Consider the following 16,786-nt stretch of genomic DNA (forward strand, 5'->3'; position numbering starts at 1 on the left):
TTATATAAGCACCTTGTAAGTAGGACAGCCACATCATGATGAACTGGATGTTCGTCTCCTTTTATATTCAAGTGCTTTTGCCATTTGCAGAAGCTGTTGAGGCTGTTGTCTGCATGGTGAGTGATTTTCAAGTCTTCCTGATTGCAACATAACAAGAAATACAAAAAAAAACCCAATTGCAATCAATCTATTAAAGCAATTAAAACACTTGAAAATGCAACACATAGAGAGAGAGAGAGAGAGAGAGAGAGAGATCTGTGGATCCAAGTAGCTTCATGAAAGCCTAACTACTTTTTTGAGGGAAAATATGTTTCATATTTCTTCTCAACAGCAACTAGACAACACATGGAAAACATGTGACTCAACCCTAAACATAGACGCACAACCACAATACCCACGGCATTAGAATTTTGTAGCTTTAAACTTACCCACTACTATAAACCCAGAAATGATCACTACTGGATAACTCCTTTATTTATTGGCTGGCTCTCTGATGGCACTAGCATGTAGAAAAGTAACCATTATTTTGTAGTATTAAATGTACCCACTACTGTAAATCCACCAATAATCAGTATTGGGTAGCTCCTTTATTTTCTATCTGGTTCTCTATTTACTGGCTGGCTCACCTCATCTTGTTCTAGTAGAATGAGACGCACAACAACAATATTGATGGCTTTAGAATTTAAAAACGTAAACACTATTTTGTAGTATTAAATGTACCCACTACTGTAAACCCATTACTGGCTAGCACCTTTATCTACTGGCTGGCTCACCTCATCTTGTTCTAGCAGAATGAGACGCACAACCACAACATTGATGGCATTTCCGATGCTCGGGTCCCGAAACAGCCCTGCAACCTGCAAAAAAACAAGATGACTCATGAAGTTACATACAGTATAAATGCAAAAATGGCAATTCATACACTCTGGCTACATTTTGACACTTCTGGAGTAAAGTCTGCTGCAGTCTAAAGCTGAGAGGAAAAAGGGTCAATGAAGAAACTAAAATAGTTACTAATAATGAACTAATGAATTCCCATCCCATTCTCCTCAGAGTGTCTAAGATGGAGGACGGATGCTGATCTCTGGAGTCTATGGAGAGCTGCTTTCACAATCAAAGCTTGATTTGCATTGTGCTAGTAAACAAAAGCATGTCTGAAAGCATGGCTATTTAAGCTAATTACCGTTAAGGACCTTAATAGCATACTCATGAGAGTACCTGTTAATGGAACAAACACCACAGGCTCATTAAATGTGCAAACTGGCTGAAAGACACAGAAATCAATAAAGGTTAAAGAGGCATATGTCTGCTGCTGGTCGATAACAGGCTGACATCCGTGTGAGGATGTCACTGAATTCAGCTCAGGTCACTAAAACGCAAACACGATTTGGAAGACATGGTTGAGATGATACTGTTAGGAAACAGCAGGGTTTAATTATAACCATTTCCTACTGAATCATTCATCATTTTCTATTTCCTATTCTGTAGCCTGCAAATTATAGTCCCCAGTTTTTCACCAGAAAAACAATGAATATGTAATTCTTTGGTAATAGAGAACAGATGCTTACTTATCAGTCACACCAAAAAAATAAATAAATAAATAAAAATTCCTAAATGTACTATCCTGTCTCTTGAATTCCTACCTATTCCCTAAGATTAGGATTTTTTTTTTGCTGTTGTCTCTGTTACTTCATTCTCTTATTCTAAGATACAAAGCTTTCATTCATTCTCAATCGTCTCTAAGAATATTCCAAGCTGCAAAGAGTGGAGGGTTTTCATGCAAAAAGAGAGAGAGAGAGAAACCCATAGCAGAGCAAAAAGTCAGATAGGCTTTGCTCTTTGTTTACTCTTCAGCCTCAGCTACCTGGGAAATATTCAACTTTTCTTCTTGGTTAAAAAGGAGTAAAGTCATTTGTCAAATCAGTCTTTCTCACTCAAGACATTGGACATTAATGCACACCAGTCAGACTCACACAAGGTTCTGACAGTTCTTATTTAAAAACTGGCACAGAGCTACAAAGGAAGGAGGATCGTTTTAAAAAGCTGCTTCACATTAAACTGCGGAAATAGAATGTTTCCTCTTAACAACAGGCCTGTCCAACCCAACCAAACGTCTGCAATGGAAATCGTTTTGTTTCATGAGGTCTTATCCTTTAACACAGCTTTCAGTAGCAGCAGCTCAGCCAGGCAAAGGAACTCCTAAGTGTATTTTGGAAAATGTGTCTAAGGGCCTGCAGCTGTATTACAGTGAGGTCAGCTGACTTGGATCAGGTTCAACTGAAGGAAAGATGCACCAGAGCAGTCCATAGCCTTCTGCAGAGTTCACAGACTTCTGGTGTGTGTGACAAGAGGAAACAACTTGAAATGGTACACGAAAGCCAACAAACTGCACTTTGGATAGTTCTGTTAAAAAAAACATGGCCTGGAAACTGAGCTCCACATGGAAGTTTGATAAAAGTAATAAATAAGTAAATAAATTTTAAAAAAAAACGGAAGATCTGCTTTATAATTTATCCACAATTAAAAAGAATTTCAAGAATTTCAAAATGGTATACGGATTTATTTTCATGAAGACAACAATCCAAACTGTACTTTGCAGAAAAATAGAGTTAAATTAAATAAGCGTGCGAGAGAGGCGTTTAGTAACACACCATTTCACTATTATTGTGTTAGAATATGCAATTTGGCCATCCACGTTACTTGTGTACTTGAACATGATAGAAACATGAACTAACAGAAATATTGTTCATAATCAGGACATAGACACTACTATATTGAATTTTGCATAATCCTATGGTGTCCTCCTATTGGCGGATATTAGACAAGCATCGTATCAGCGCTAGCTTAGAGATTTTAATTAAAAGTGTTTGACACTTTGGTCGCAATAGCACTGTCTTTGGCTGTCTTTGGTTGCAATAGCACTTAATTGGATGCTGGTTAGCTCGTCACATTACGCGTTCTAAGACCACTGATCTCAACTCAAGACCAAAGAATTCTTTACAGCGTGATTTTTGTGTAAACCCAGCTTTAAGCCTGCTTAATTTTGTTCCAATTGTATCCAAACTTTTGCACTTGAAGTTTTTGCAAGCTGAACAAAAGTTGTGCTGTCTAAAGTAATTCCACATTCAAATGTGTACAGTTATAAAAGTAGAAAACGTTTAAAAAATTGTGAAATGAAAAAAGGAGGTGAAGTCCAAGTCTGAAATCCAACTCAAAATAATTGTTATGAGCAGAATAAGGATATACTCACAATGTTCATAACAGCTAGAACGTAGCTCTCCGCTCCAGTCTTGCCGTAGTACTCTACCATTTTTGGGTCGGCCACCACAAGAGTCTCCACCCATTTTTCCCTGCTGATGGAGCGTTTTCTCCTCCGGTGATGCCGTTTCTCCCAACGCTCTCGCTGTCTCTCTACTCGTCGTGCTCTTCCCTGAACATCTGACAGAGTAAACGTCTCAATCAGTATCTCTCTGCTCATATCAATCAGTACATTTTTTGGCTTTATTAGCATCAGCTCAATGCTATCCCTATGGATGGAATTATACAGGTGGACTGATGTCACTTTACAAATCCCCACCATTTGGTAGTAACTGATAAATATGTGGTAGATAAAGTAGCCCTGGTCACTCACCTTTGACTCCACAGGTCCCGTTGGATGTTTTCCCTTCGAATAAAGGCTGCACCAGCTGGCTGTTGTGCTCAGTAGTATGTCGCTTGTAGATGACATGAGCCTGTGGCTCTTCTGATCCGTGTGTCTGTTCCAGCGGCCTGATGAAGAATTCCTCCTCTGAGAGTTTAAACAGCCCTGTCTACAGAAAACACCAAGGTCAGCCCAAGCTGACACTAATTACAAGCCTCACCAATCCAAGGCATATCTTCCCTACTTGGACTTTCCCTCAGACTATATAAAGGACTCGAGGGCAAAAAAATTTGAGGTTGTAGTGTTGTTTCTATTTTGAGCTTCTTCATGAAGCACCCTGCCACATAACAAATTCAAGAATTACACTTTACACTCAAATAGGCAACACTTAAGAACCTGCTAAACTGCCTGTAAAAGGTTTTATTACTTTGGTTACAGCTGAATCACTTTGGGTACCACAAATAGAAACAAAAAAATATACAAAATGGAAAATTAGGCATGGTATAGTAAGGAATAGTTTCATCAAACATCTAAATATCTGTATTTAAGGAAGCTATCCAGTCCTAATGACACCCTAAATGAGTGCTTTATTAATGAAGCATTGTGGAGTCAACTAGTTAATCCTAAAACAAATAGAAAATGCTACAATCAGCTATAGGGCAAATAGACACTGTCTGGCAAAGGTTTTTATACACATGGAACACCTACTGTGATACAGAATAGCAATTAAATAAGGAAATGGAAATCTTTGTAGAGCTTATTAACTGTTCCTCTTAGATGTGACTCTAAATGAATGCTTTATTAAAGACTGCTGCACTTAGAGGGTAAAACCATTAAGCCTTTAAATAAAGGACTCAGGTGGCACTAGGATTAATTGTAAAACATAAATACGTGGTGCCTAAGGTGTACAATTAGTCTGATCAAGATTTTGAGCTTTTCTGATTAGCTTGCATTGAGGTTGTTTCAAATAAAACAAAGATTTTAAAGGGCAGCGACAAAGATATATTATGCTACTTGCATGAAACGTTTGCGACGTAATATTCAACATTTGCAAAAACTGATTTTAATGTCAAATCAGTTCTAAAAGTATCAATACCTGATTCTACAAATGACACTGAGAAAAGTGTTTCTAGATGGTAACAGGCTGCCTTAACAGATCTTTTTCTTTTCTTTTAGCTACTATATAAATTGTTTCCAATAACATAAAAAGTCACAAATATTCTCCATACTTAGGCTTTCTTAAACCTTTCTCCTAAAACCTTTCTTCCCTGCAGTGCATATCACAGTAGTGTGTGTATGTAAGAAATAAAACATGACAGGGCATGCTGTTTTAGGAAAATAATACATTTTTATCCATTTATAATTACATTTCATGTTATGGAATGCCAGGTAGTTTCTGTTCTCACTTACGTTATAGCAGCTATAAACAGTTCTTCCCTCGCCAGTCTCTCTTTTTCTCTCTCTTAAAGTTAGAGACAATGAGAAACTGCAAAACCTTCTCTTTAGGTATGACTTTACCACTGACACTGACACTGGAGACTCCTTCCATAAATGCCACATGAATGTCTCCTCACAGAAAACTTCACCTTTGATCAATCCCACCCTACACCTTTTGACCAATCAGAGCAGAGAACCCAACAGCACTGTGGTTTGTAAGTAAGTGCCAATAACCAGTTAATAAAATGAGGGTCCACAGTTTCTATTAAGGAAGGAGCTGCCTAGGTTCCTTATTTTGTAGAAATCTAAAGGAGCAAGGAGCAATCCCATAGCCATGTTCACAAAGTGAGAATGTACATATGGAATATTTTTACAAATGTAAGTGAATTCAGCATCATTGTAAAAGCTGTTCCCTTATTAAACATCATCCTATCATGTTTGATCCAGCCAGCATACCAAGCCATCGCAGGTGCTCACAGCTGCTTGACCTTTGGCAGCTGATTCACTCGAAACCTCTCCAAGGAAGTAGCACAGAGAGTTGCCAGGAGAATGTAATGTGGAGCCCCGGAGGCCACCGCTTCGCCTTTCTGTGAGAAAACCAGGAGCTAGCAGATATGGGTTCAGGGTGAGGTTGAAAAGCAAGTTCTCGCCATTGTATTGTAAATGGTAGAAAACACGAGGCAGGCTTTCAATGCTGTCTACAGTCTGCCTCCGGTGGACCCGACTCACACGGTAGGACACGAGGTTCGAGATAAAAGCTCCATCTGAATCCACTCTCTGTGGGCGAACAATCTCGTACTGGAGAAGCCCTTCGGGAGAGCTACCTGCAGAAGACAACCAGATGGTTATGATTTGTTATTACTGAACCCTCCTTATTTTACTTTAAGAACAAATGAGCTGCATGCCTGTTCTGTTTTCCAGTGATAAACAACAGACCACAGTATTGCTTAGAGCTACACACAAACAAAACTTTTCTGCCTGAAACAATGCTAACTAAAAAAAAACTAAGCATATGGGGCTTTAAGACATCATGTTTATTCATGCATTTCTCCAGAGGCTTAGTCAGAAAACTTCCATTGTCTATATAACTCTTAACTGAGGGCATTGTTCCAATTTTGACCCAGACGTCATGAACCAGCAGAGAGCAAAAGAGGACAAGGAGGTTTCCTCTCAGAAACTGGCCAGAGTGTGGCGATCTAGGCCATCAGATAAGAAACAGCACACACAAATGCTAGTTATATAAAATTTCGTTTTTACCTCAAAGGTGTTTAACGCTGGAAGGTTGGCTGTTTAAAACCAAAGTGCAAAAAATTTGACAAAATGAAAACTATTAATTCATGCCAAAAAGATGAGACAAATATGGACACATCCATAGCAAAAACTCAAAGTCCTTTTAAATTTTACGTCTTCCTTCCTGAATGTGATAGAAATATCATTGAATAAAGTGTAGGCCCCATTTCCTCCTGATCCAACCTGCCTGTCCTAAGTCTACAAATTAGTTCTGGAAAAGTTTATTTATAGATGAATTGATTCAGAGCCTTGTTTCCTCCAGAAACAATGGGGGTGCAAACCATTGCGCTCAGCTGTTCTACAGAGAAATCAATGAAAGCATGGAGCATCACACAATGAACTCACAGCCTATTAATTGATCCAAAATAAACTAATAGTGGGTTTTTTTTCTAGAATGATTTCTTATGCATTAGAGAGTTTATGTTGTCCAAGACAGAACTCTGCAAGGGAGCTGAAAACATGGTTTTAACAAAGATTGCTCTCTCTCTCTCTCTCTCTCTCTCTCAATATATATATATATATATATATATATATATATGACTGCTAAATCCTTTTGTGCTGGCAGAAGCAATTCAGCTCAGAGCATGACACAAGGACTGTCCCTGCAGAAACACACTGATTCAGGGTCAAAAACTATTATGCTACTCCAACTCACCTGTAATTTCATTCAGCACATTAGGTTCTGCGCTCTCTACAAGGGTCAGGAGCACAGCTGGGAGTAAGAAGGCCGAGCCAAACGCGCAAAATCCGCGCTTCGAGTGCATCCTCAAATCTGAGCAAGCTCGTGCACTTCAGCCGTCTTCCTCACACACACACACACACACGGATGGTCATTTTAAACGGCTTTCATTTCGCATTAAAGCTCTTTGCGTTAACCGAGGACGCAGACTGAGTGAAGCCATGGCGCACGATGCGGCGCTCTTACGCCCAAACTTTCCAGCGTTCATCAGCGCGAGCCATCCCGCGGAACCCGAGCCGGAGCCGGAGCCAGAGCCGGAGCAGCGGGAGTCCTGACTCAAGGCCTGGGGCAGAGGTTGCCAGATTGGATCCACAAAATTTCAAACCCAGTAGCGACTTCAAACCCGCCCAGATTCACTCTGAACCATCCCTATCTGCAACTTTGCCAAATTTCAGTAACAATCCCAAGGAGATTTTTGTCCCAGCCCTGTCAGGGTTGCCAGATTGGCTCGACTTATATGCATAAAATGCATTCACTCTGAAGCATGCTGGGACTGCGCGGTATGACCAACAGTTTATATCACGGTATAGTTTCACAGGTTTACGGTATCGGTATATATTTCGGTATAATGTGATGCCCATTTTTTTTTAAATTTTAAAATTATTGAGGTTAAATATTTTTTTATCATACCAAACAAACACTGCACTGTAGACGATTAATAGTTCATTATCCTGGAAGAGGAAAAAACATTTAATAAACAATAAAGTAAATACAGATGAACAAGAACTATATAGAAAGTAATTAAATAACTAAACAAATAAATCATATAATAAAATAATTATTAAATTAAAAAAAGTATTAAAAATTAAGGTAAAGAAAAATAATTATTACAAAGGAATTATTCTCAACAAAGTTGTATGTAAATGATATACACAAAATAAATAACACATACAATAAATATGATAATAAAAAAAATTGCAATGCACTTCAACCCGTTGAAATTCCCTTGCTTCCTTGTGTTTTTTTTTTCTTTTTTTTTTTTCCGAGCAAACCTTAGCTAACATATTTTTGACCGGGAGAAATTAACTAGTTATATATAAGTAGAATTTGGCTTAAAAATAGACCTGCGTCACCTTTCATTGGAGCTAACGCTGGCGACGTGCCAAAATATTTCCTTATAGCACCTGAAATATGACTATTTATTAATGACGACTTAGACCATTAGTTACTTAGCATTGTGAAAGATTTGAACTCAGGAAAATTATTCATCTGACTTGCTATAGCTCTGAAAAGGACTGTAGGTGATTTGACATTTTGATGACCTGAACAGTGATTATCTTTAAACTCAACAGGCTAATGTTTTAATAGCTAGTACTAACAGGCTAACAACTTAACACGAGTTAGCCTAACACTTCTAGTTACTGTCTAGCTAGTTAATCACTAACCTTTTCCATTTTAGTTACATCAACAAGCAGAAGCGAGAAAATGGACAAACGGACTAAATCCAATAATGCTGCCCGTGGATTGCACTATAATCTATCCAAACCTATTATGTTTTTTTTTTTAATTTTTTTATTGTGAAAGGAACCACATTAGCTAATCACAATATAGCAATCAGCTCCAATGTTTCTGAATGAAAATGAGCATCTTTGCTAATCACATTATTTATAATAATATGTTTTAAAAATACACAGATGCACACTTTATAATGCTATTTTGTTCATATACCTTAGACATCAGTATGTTTTAATAACTGGTGCTGTGCATTGTTTAAAATGATTGTTTAAGCTAAAGATAATTAAAAAAAACATTTATCTACCCTTAATTATAAGCTTTATAACATATACTGATAAAGCTTATAATTAAGGGTAGTTTCAGTGCAGCCATAGAGAATTCAGAATATGCATTTTATTACTGACTGACATGATAGCAGTGAAAAGATGAGCAAATATTCATTATGAATTGCTGTCAGTGTGGACACTAAAAATTAATTTTTTAAAATTTTCTCTGTGAATTATGTGTAATAAGTTGTTTTCTCACATAAACTTGTTCCATACAGGTATAACGGCATCGAAAAAATCCATACCTTAAAGGGATTTACAACCAGATCCGCCATCCATGATTAGCCTCAAAATGCAAACTACAAAGTATAAGTTATATACTTAACAAATACACAGTCTCCCATAGTAGAAATACCAACCTATAGCATTGTTTCCCTTTATAATTAGACTAATATGGGATACCACCCTATCTGGCAACACAATCTGACTACTGCTGCTGCTGCTCTCAGTCCATGATCAAACTTTTCTTCCTCATATGAAACTTTGCTCAAGTACCGCCTCTTGGCTGGAGCATGTGGGAGGACCGTGGCCCAAAGAGACAAAGAAATCTAGACACACATGATAAACCGCCCTTTTTATATTACTGTAGTGCCATTCATTCACATGAAGTCTGGGGATCAAATGCCTAAATTTTTCTTTTCCAAAATAATAAATGTGCCATTGTATTTGACGTCTCTGCTATCAATGGTCATTAATGCAAAGCAATCTTTAGGCTTTATATCCTTTTATAAAGTCTTTTTTTTTTTTTTAATTAGATAAAACCTCAAATTCTGCAGGATATTTCAGGAAGTTGCTCCAACCCACGTTTATCAATTTGAATGAAACTTGGTAGAAAATATAGCTAGTTATTATATACTTAGGCAACTTCTTCTTAAAATCAAATTCTTTAAAAAAAAAAAAAAAAAAAAAAAAGTAGTACACTCTTAGAAAACATTTATTTGTATAGTTCAATGTTTTTAGCCTCTTAACTGGGTTTTAGTTTGATAGAGAAACACTCTTATAGACCCACATAGAACCTTTAAAGACACTAGAAACATGCTTTCAAATGTTAAAAAAAATCAAGGCAATACCAGAAATCTGTTATTTAATATGCATTTAGCAATTACAGATTCAAGAAATAGACTATATATCCACAACTATGATATAATTATAACTAAAACCTACAGAATGTCCCATGTCTGATCAGGACTGTATGGGCGTGTCGCCATTATGTCATGTATAATGAACGACAACCTGAACAAGTGAAGTGCTAGTGCTAGAAAAGCATGTAGAAATGACAGACTGGTTCCTCCCCGGTGCTGTTTTTTTTTAACATGCTACTCAGGAAGGTTGCATGGTATTTTGTTGTATATTGTACATATTTCTGGCTCCTCTTCATCCAGCCTGCTGAAATGACTCTATATAATAGACACTTTAGCCCCCAGATGACACGTATCCACACTCCAGTGCACACTTGGTTGCCTGTTAATGTGTCCATATCTAATGTCACATCCTCTACAACTATTTTCACAGTTCAATCCAGAATTGTTTGGCTAGAAATAATTTAATAAATGATGTGAATCTGTGCTTCAAGTGTATTAACTGTCTTGCCCACTGCTGCAGTGACCTTCACTCCTACAGTATGTCTGTTTCTCATTGTCCTTAAATCCTTGAGTTGCAATATTGCAGAAACATCTTTCATATTTTTGCCAGGTAGCATATGGGTTGGCTTCAGCCCCGTCTACATTTTAGAAGATCGTTTGTTGGCTTACAGGGTTTACAGACGTGTCCAGTGATGCAGCCTGGACACGTCTGGTTTTTAATTTGAACGTAAGCACAGATTAATGTACTCTTTCTAGAATAGATTCTAATAGAAAAACAAAGAAAAAGAGACAGGAATTGTCAAAGTCTTATTCAGTGAGTGCTACATTTATAATTGCTACATTTATAACTGCTACATTTGACAAAAACAATGCAGCCATTTTATTACAGTTCTTAGCATATAAGCATAGATAAAAGAATCCATGCACATATGACATGCTACACATGTGATGAAAATAAATTGACATATGATTGCTCTCACTGTGACTTTTCCAATTCAGAACATTGCCTTTTACACAGTACATTGCAAAGTGACTTGGAAATTATGCCTTCCATATACTTCACAAAGGAACTGACTGGGCTTCTGGGTTGAAACTCTCTCTGAGGAAAGAGCTAATGCAAAAGTTGGCAATTTTTCTAAGAGTGTTGTTGTTCTTTTGGTTGATCCCGTTAGGGGTTGCCACAGCGGCTCATTAATCCGCATATTTGATTTGGCTCAGTTTTTATGCCAGATGCCCTTCCTGACACAACCCTCCCCTATTTTATCCAGGCTTCGGTCAGGCACTGAGAGCACACTGCTGCACACAACCCCAGTGGCTGGGGTTGGTTCCCTAGCCAGGAATTGAACCCACGCCACAGCAGTGAGAGCGCTGTGGCCTAACCACCAGTCCTCCAAGGACCTGACTTTTCTAAGGGTGTACAATTGAAAATGATGTACATTAGAGTGTACAAGTGAAAAAAGATTGAACAATAGAAAGAGTGTACAATAGAAAAATGAATGCACTTCTATTGTACAACTTATCTTTAAAAAAAGAATTCCAAGAAGTTAAAAATGAAATGTGTGTACAGCAAACATACAGCTATCAAAGGAGAAATTGGCTTTTAAAGGACGAAAAAATGAAAGAGTTGTCTGGCAGAACAGGAATGTCAGAAAAAATTGAGCACCAATATTTATTTATTCATTCATCTTCACTAACCAGTTTATCCTGGTCAGGGTTGCAGTAAATTTGAAGCCTATCCCAAGGACGCGGGACATAAGGTGGGAATACACCCCAGACAGGATGGAACCATGCACACACACATTGACACCTAGGGGCAATTTAGGATGGATTTGCCAATCCATCGAACCGCAGACCCTGGAGCTGTGAGGAGACGACACTTTAAGAGATTTGTATTTCACCCTCTTGCAAGGATGACATGGAAAAGGCACAGCGACTATTATAGAGAAGAGTAATATTCTCCTGACACTTTTATCCAAAGCGACTGACAATTAAGGAGACAACTGAGCACTTGAGGATTATGGGTTTTGCTCAAGGGCCCAACAGTGACAGCTTGATGGTGCAAGGATTTGAATACAGAACCCATCAGTGATCTAAAGCCTTAACCTCTGAGCTACCACTGCTGTTTAGTTGTATCACATACATAAAGAAAGATGCAAACTTTCGGAATAATATCATTTTGACAATTTTTGTCCCGTGAAACACAAACACTGAATGTCTTATTGGTATATATGTCATCTTTTGAACAACATCTTGGAGATATCATCCAGCCAGGGATTGTGTCCTAGAAATCAGTGTGAATAATCCATGTGTTCATCTTCTGCCTCCTCTAGTGGACATAAAGGTGTAACATACAGATTGCCATAATAAAAATTCAGTTTGTGTTGCTTGAATTAAGATCTTGAACAAAGACCAGTCATATTTCAGTCTTTATATCCATGTCTACATTGGACTTCCAACACAGTTTTCTGATTTCCTTGCTCGAACACAGTTTACTGAACTCATTGTTTAATTATCATGTTTAAATATAACATTAGAACATACTGATTTTCAAAAATCCTCAGTGATTAATTTACACCTCATTACCTAGAACACTATGGGTGTTGCTGCCTCACAGCTCCAGGGTCTCGAGTGTGATCCTGAGCTCAGGTTGCTGTCTGTGTGGACTTTCACATGTTCTCACTGTGTCTGTGTAGGTTTCCTCTGGGTTCTCTGGTTTCCTCCCACATCCCAGAAACATGCTGGTAGGTGGACTGGCTGTGATGAATTGCCCCTAAGTGTGTATATGTGTGTGTGTGTGTGTATGTGTTTGGGGGGGTACTCTCCAATGGACACCCATCCAGGGTGTATTCCTGCATTACACCATGTGCTCTTGGAATAGGCACCAGACCTGCCACTGACCAGGACTGAAGAGGAATGCATAAATGAATGAATGAATTAAAACATTATGAGTAAGATTTTGCAGCTTGCTCTTATCAACCCATGATTCACTGTGAATCTGTTATCAGAGTGAACTGTCAATCACATGGGTTTGCCCACTCCGCGCGCATTGAAGGAGGGAGTGAGCGAGCGCGCGCGGTTGTATAAAAGCTGGAGAGTAGCTGTCAAACGCGGTGCTGAGACTCACGGAGAGGCACTGATAGAAAGAAAGAAAGAAAGAAAGAAAGAAAGAAAGAAAAAAAGATCCGTAAGATGTATGATCGGTGAATTACGCAGCAATGGAAGGTGCGGGCTTGCACAAGGCACCCGCGCTTTTCTCCGAGAGCATGGTGGAGATTTTGAACCTCAGCGGCTGGGCGACACCGAACAAGAGTGTAACACACCTGCACAGGTTCAGCAGTCTGGAGGACATCGACCTGAGCGCAGACGGAAGTCTTATCCTGAGGGTCATCATTTCGTCGGTTTACGCAGCGGTGTGCGCTGTGGGTCTGGTCGGCAACGTGCTGGTGTTCTTCCTGATGAAGACGAAGCTGGGGAAGAGGAGGAGGAAGAGATCCGCGATCAACTTTTTCGTCGTCAACTTGGCCGTGACCGACTTCCAGTTCGTGCTCACGCTGCCGTTCTGGGCTGCGGACGCGGCGCTGGATTTCAGCTGGCCCTTCGGTAACGCCATGTGCAAGATCGTGCTGTCGGTCACCGTGATGAACATGTACGCCAGCGTGTTCTTCCTCACGGCCATGAGCGTGAGTCGGTACTGGTCGGTGGCGTGCTGCGTGAGAGGCAACGGCGCGCGCCGCAGGTTCACCTCGGTCAAGCGCGTGTGCGCGGCGCTCTGGGTTCTCGCGAGCGTCGCCACGGCGCCCACGTCCGCCTTCTCCACGGTGACGGTGGTAGCCGGTGAGAGGCTGTGCCTCCTCCGCTTTCCCGACGGCCACCGCTGGCTCGCGCTCTATCACCTCCAGAAGGTCGTGCTCGCCTTCATCTTGCCCATGATCACGCTGTCCATCTGCAACGCGCTGCTTCTGCGCTTCGTGCGCCGCAGGATCGTCGCGAACGGCAACCGCCCGAGGAGACGGTCTAAAGTCACCAAATCCGTGATCGTCGTGGTCCTGTCGTTCTTCATCTGCTGGATGCCGAATCACGCCATCACGCTTTGGGGAGTGCTGGTGAAATTTAACGCGGTGCGCTGGGACAAGACGTACTACATGGTGCACACCTACGTGTTCCCGCTGACTGTTTGCCTCGCTCATGCGAACAGCTGTTTAAACCCGGTGTTGTATTGCTTAATGCGAAGGGAGTTCAGGAAGATGCTGAGGAACCTGTTCTGGAGAGTTTCCTCGCCTGCTGTCACGAAAGCGCGCGGCTCTGGAGGTGCCGTGCACCGAGAATCCGTTTAAATGGGATTTGACTGGGATGAGACTGTGTGAAATGTCTCATCAGCTCCAAAACTGCTGTTCGTATGAATAACGCAGACTTGGAGAGATTATAACAGCTGAGCAGGTGGTGCGCAAAAGAGATCCTTATCCATGGGAAAACGCAGTGGTTTTTTTTTTCAGCGACTTCAACAAGAATGAGCAGAATTAAATTTAAATTTAATTTTATTGAATAATTTATTTTTTCCTTAATAATTGACTTTAACATAGTGAACTGATCAACCCATATAAATGCACTCACGCATCATCACTCTTATTTGACATGTAAATACAAGAAAAAATAGTAAATATGTTTTATATCACTGGTTTCATGTTTCAGAGGACTAAAATGAAAACGTGTGTGTGTGTGTGAGGAAGAGAGACAGAGACATGGCATGTATAAACATTTGTTTGCAAACACGCATGTGCAGTGTCAAATGGATAGCACAGGATGCCACTTTGACCAAACCTCTCCAAAGCCAATGCAGTATTGACATTATGTGACCTTAAAAAGAATAAATCAGGCAGTCTGCAAATCCAGTAGGTTGTGTCACCTCAGAGTATGCTCATGCTCCATCTTTGCCACCCAAGCTACAAAAACTGCAAATATGGAATCTTTGCTTTTGTTATTATTCATTTTTATCTGACCAAGACATTTATTTAAAAGAAAAAAAAGAGCAGTGTAGAGTTTTGTATGTGTCTGTGTGGTTTTCCTTCAGGTTCTCCGGGTCCCTCCCCCAAAGGCATATTCCAGTACAGATGGATTGGCTAAACTAAATTGCCCCAAGGTGTGAATGAGTGTGTGAATGTGTGTGCATGGTGCCCTGCGGTGGACTACCATCCCACCTGGGATGTATTCCTGCCTCGCACCCAGGATACGCCATGACTCTAACCAGGATAAAGTGACTACTGAAAGTGAAGGAATGAACTGTATTTTTCCATCTATCTTTAAGGTCATGTACCACAAATTATCAATTAAAGTATTAAAAGTACTGCACTGGCCCTTCGGGTCCAACTGTGTACCTTAAATATATACTATATTCACTTTCCCAGGTGAAAGATATATACTGAAGGTGCAGAAGATGTTTCAAAAAATTGTAATAAACATTAGGAATGCTAATCCTTGCAATCCTTAGAATCTTCATCATTATTGGAATGTGGATCCAAAATTCCAAGCATACACAAAAAGTGTGTTTGAATCAAGTTTGATATAAAAAATTGGCATAACCTTTCCATGTATTTACTGATTTCAGATATAGTATATAAAATAATAACCAATTTCAGATACAGTGTATTAAAGAGCCTATTTCAGATATAAATATAGTCCGATAAAATAATGGTCTGGACGTTGGCTGACACCAAATGGAACAACAATCAACAAGATCAGCAGTTAGAAAATTCATTCATTCAGACATCTTCAGTAAGTGCTACAGCCTGGTTAGGGTTACAGTGGATCCAGCACCTATCCCAGGACTCTTGGGGCTGTAGCTCCAGTGGTGCAATTGGTTCGCATGCGGTACTTATATGGCAGTACATGTGAAGCAATACTGAGGCTGTGAGTTTGAGCCTCACCTGGAGCACGGTTTTTAAAACAAACATGTCAGTATGTGGCTTGGTTAAATTATTCCTAGGTGTGGATGTGTGTGCATGGTGACTCTCAATGAACTGGCATCTAATCCAGTGTGCACTACTGTCTCTGTTCCTGGGATAGGCTCTGGATCCACCAGGATCCTGAACAGGATAAAGAGATTGATAAAAAAAAAAAAAATGCTATAATGCTATAAGTTTCCAGGTGAATGATATGTACTAATGATACATAAGATTTACTGTTGACCAGGAACAAAGGAAGTGTAGTGCAGAATTCAGCTCCAGCCCAAATCTAACACAAAATCCAGCTAATTAAGTGGACTGATGATCTGGATAAGTTGTCTTCACATGATTAGATGTGAACTCTTCCAGAAGGTAGATCTTCAGGAGCTGGGTTGGAGAACTCTGATGTGTTGCAATATTCACAGTTGCAAGGTTAGTAAAGAGCTGCACAATCTTTCATGAGAAATCCAATTGAATTCAAATGAATGAGCACAGTATGGTTGGATTTCAAAAAGTGGGAATAAAAATTAGGAATGCTAATCCTGCCCTTAACCCTAATTTAAACTTTCCTAACATTTCATACAGACAGAATTGTGTGTATGAGAATGAATGTGAAGAACGTGAATTCTTACTAATTTAAGTGCAAAACTGTATTTTCACATGAATATAGATTTCTATCAGAATGTTATTGTTAAACACAATTATACTGTCTATATTGTCAATCTTAATTAAAAATTATAATAAAATATGTGAAAATATGTTATTAAAGCAATCATTTTGTTTCATTTTGCATAAGAACAAACATACAATATCAAATTATACAATGCTGCTAAAATGACTAAACAGATCACACAATAAGAAACTGTTAAAATGAGGAA

The 16,786-nt window shown here is 39.4% G+C and overlaps 2 protein-coding genes across 3 annotated transcripts in view; one reads left to right on the forward strand and one right to left on the reverse strand.

Moving 5' to 3' along the window:
- The window catches only part of LOC113536575 (A disintegrin and metalloproteinase with thrombospondin motifs 7), a 72,798-nt gene extending 65,295 nt beyond the window's left edge, over window positions 1-7,503 (reverse strand). The window contains exons 1-6 of one of the 2 annotated variants that reach the window (XM_026930601.3): window positions 7,023-7,503; window positions 5,534-5,901; window positions 3,632-3,809; window positions 3,251-3,438; window positions 774-857; window positions 13-137 (exon numbers count right to left, since the gene is read on the reverse strand). In XM_026930601.3, coding sequence (XP_026786402.3) covers window positions 13-137; window positions 774-857; window positions 3,251-3,438; window positions 3,632-3,809; window positions 5,534-5,901; window positions 7,023-7,131 — 1,052 coding nt within the window. In that variant the 5' untranslated portion in view covers window positions 7,132-7,503. The remainder of the gene's footprint in view (window positions 1-12; window positions 138-773; window positions 858-3,250; window positions 3,439-3,631; window positions 3,810-5,533; window positions 5,902-7,022) is intronic. The other variant, XM_026930602.3, reaches the window with a different exon arrangement.
- Window positions 7,504-13,098: 5,595 nt separating this feature from the next.
- On the forward strand, window positions 13,099-16,543 carry rxfp3.3a2 (relaxin family peptide receptor 3.3a2). The gene has a single exon (XM_026930743.3). The coding sequence runs from the start codon at window positions 13,185-13,187 to the stop codon at window positions 14,301-14,303; it is 1,119 nt and encodes a 372-aa protein (XP_026786544.3). The 5' UTR covers window positions 13,099-13,184; the 3' UTR covers window positions 14,304-16,543.
- The last annotated feature ends 243 nt before the right edge of the window (window positions 16,544-16,786 follow it).

Source organism: Pangasianodon hypophthalmus, chromosome 11, assembly GCF_027358585.1.
Source record: "Pangasianodon hypophthalmus isolate fPanHyp1 chromosome 11, fPanHyp1.pri, whole genome shotgun sequence".
In the NCBI taxonomy this organism is placed as follows: domain Eukaryota; kingdom Metazoa; phylum Chordata; class Actinopteri; order Siluriformes; family Pangasiidae; genus Pangasianodon; species Pangasianodon hypophthalmus.

Excerpts from the sequence above, each read along its gene's own strand:
- rxfp3.3a2 (XM_026930743.3), top strand. The coding sequence starts at position 13,185 with ATGGAAGGTGCGGGCTTGCACAAGGCACCCGCGCTTTTCTCCGAGAGC.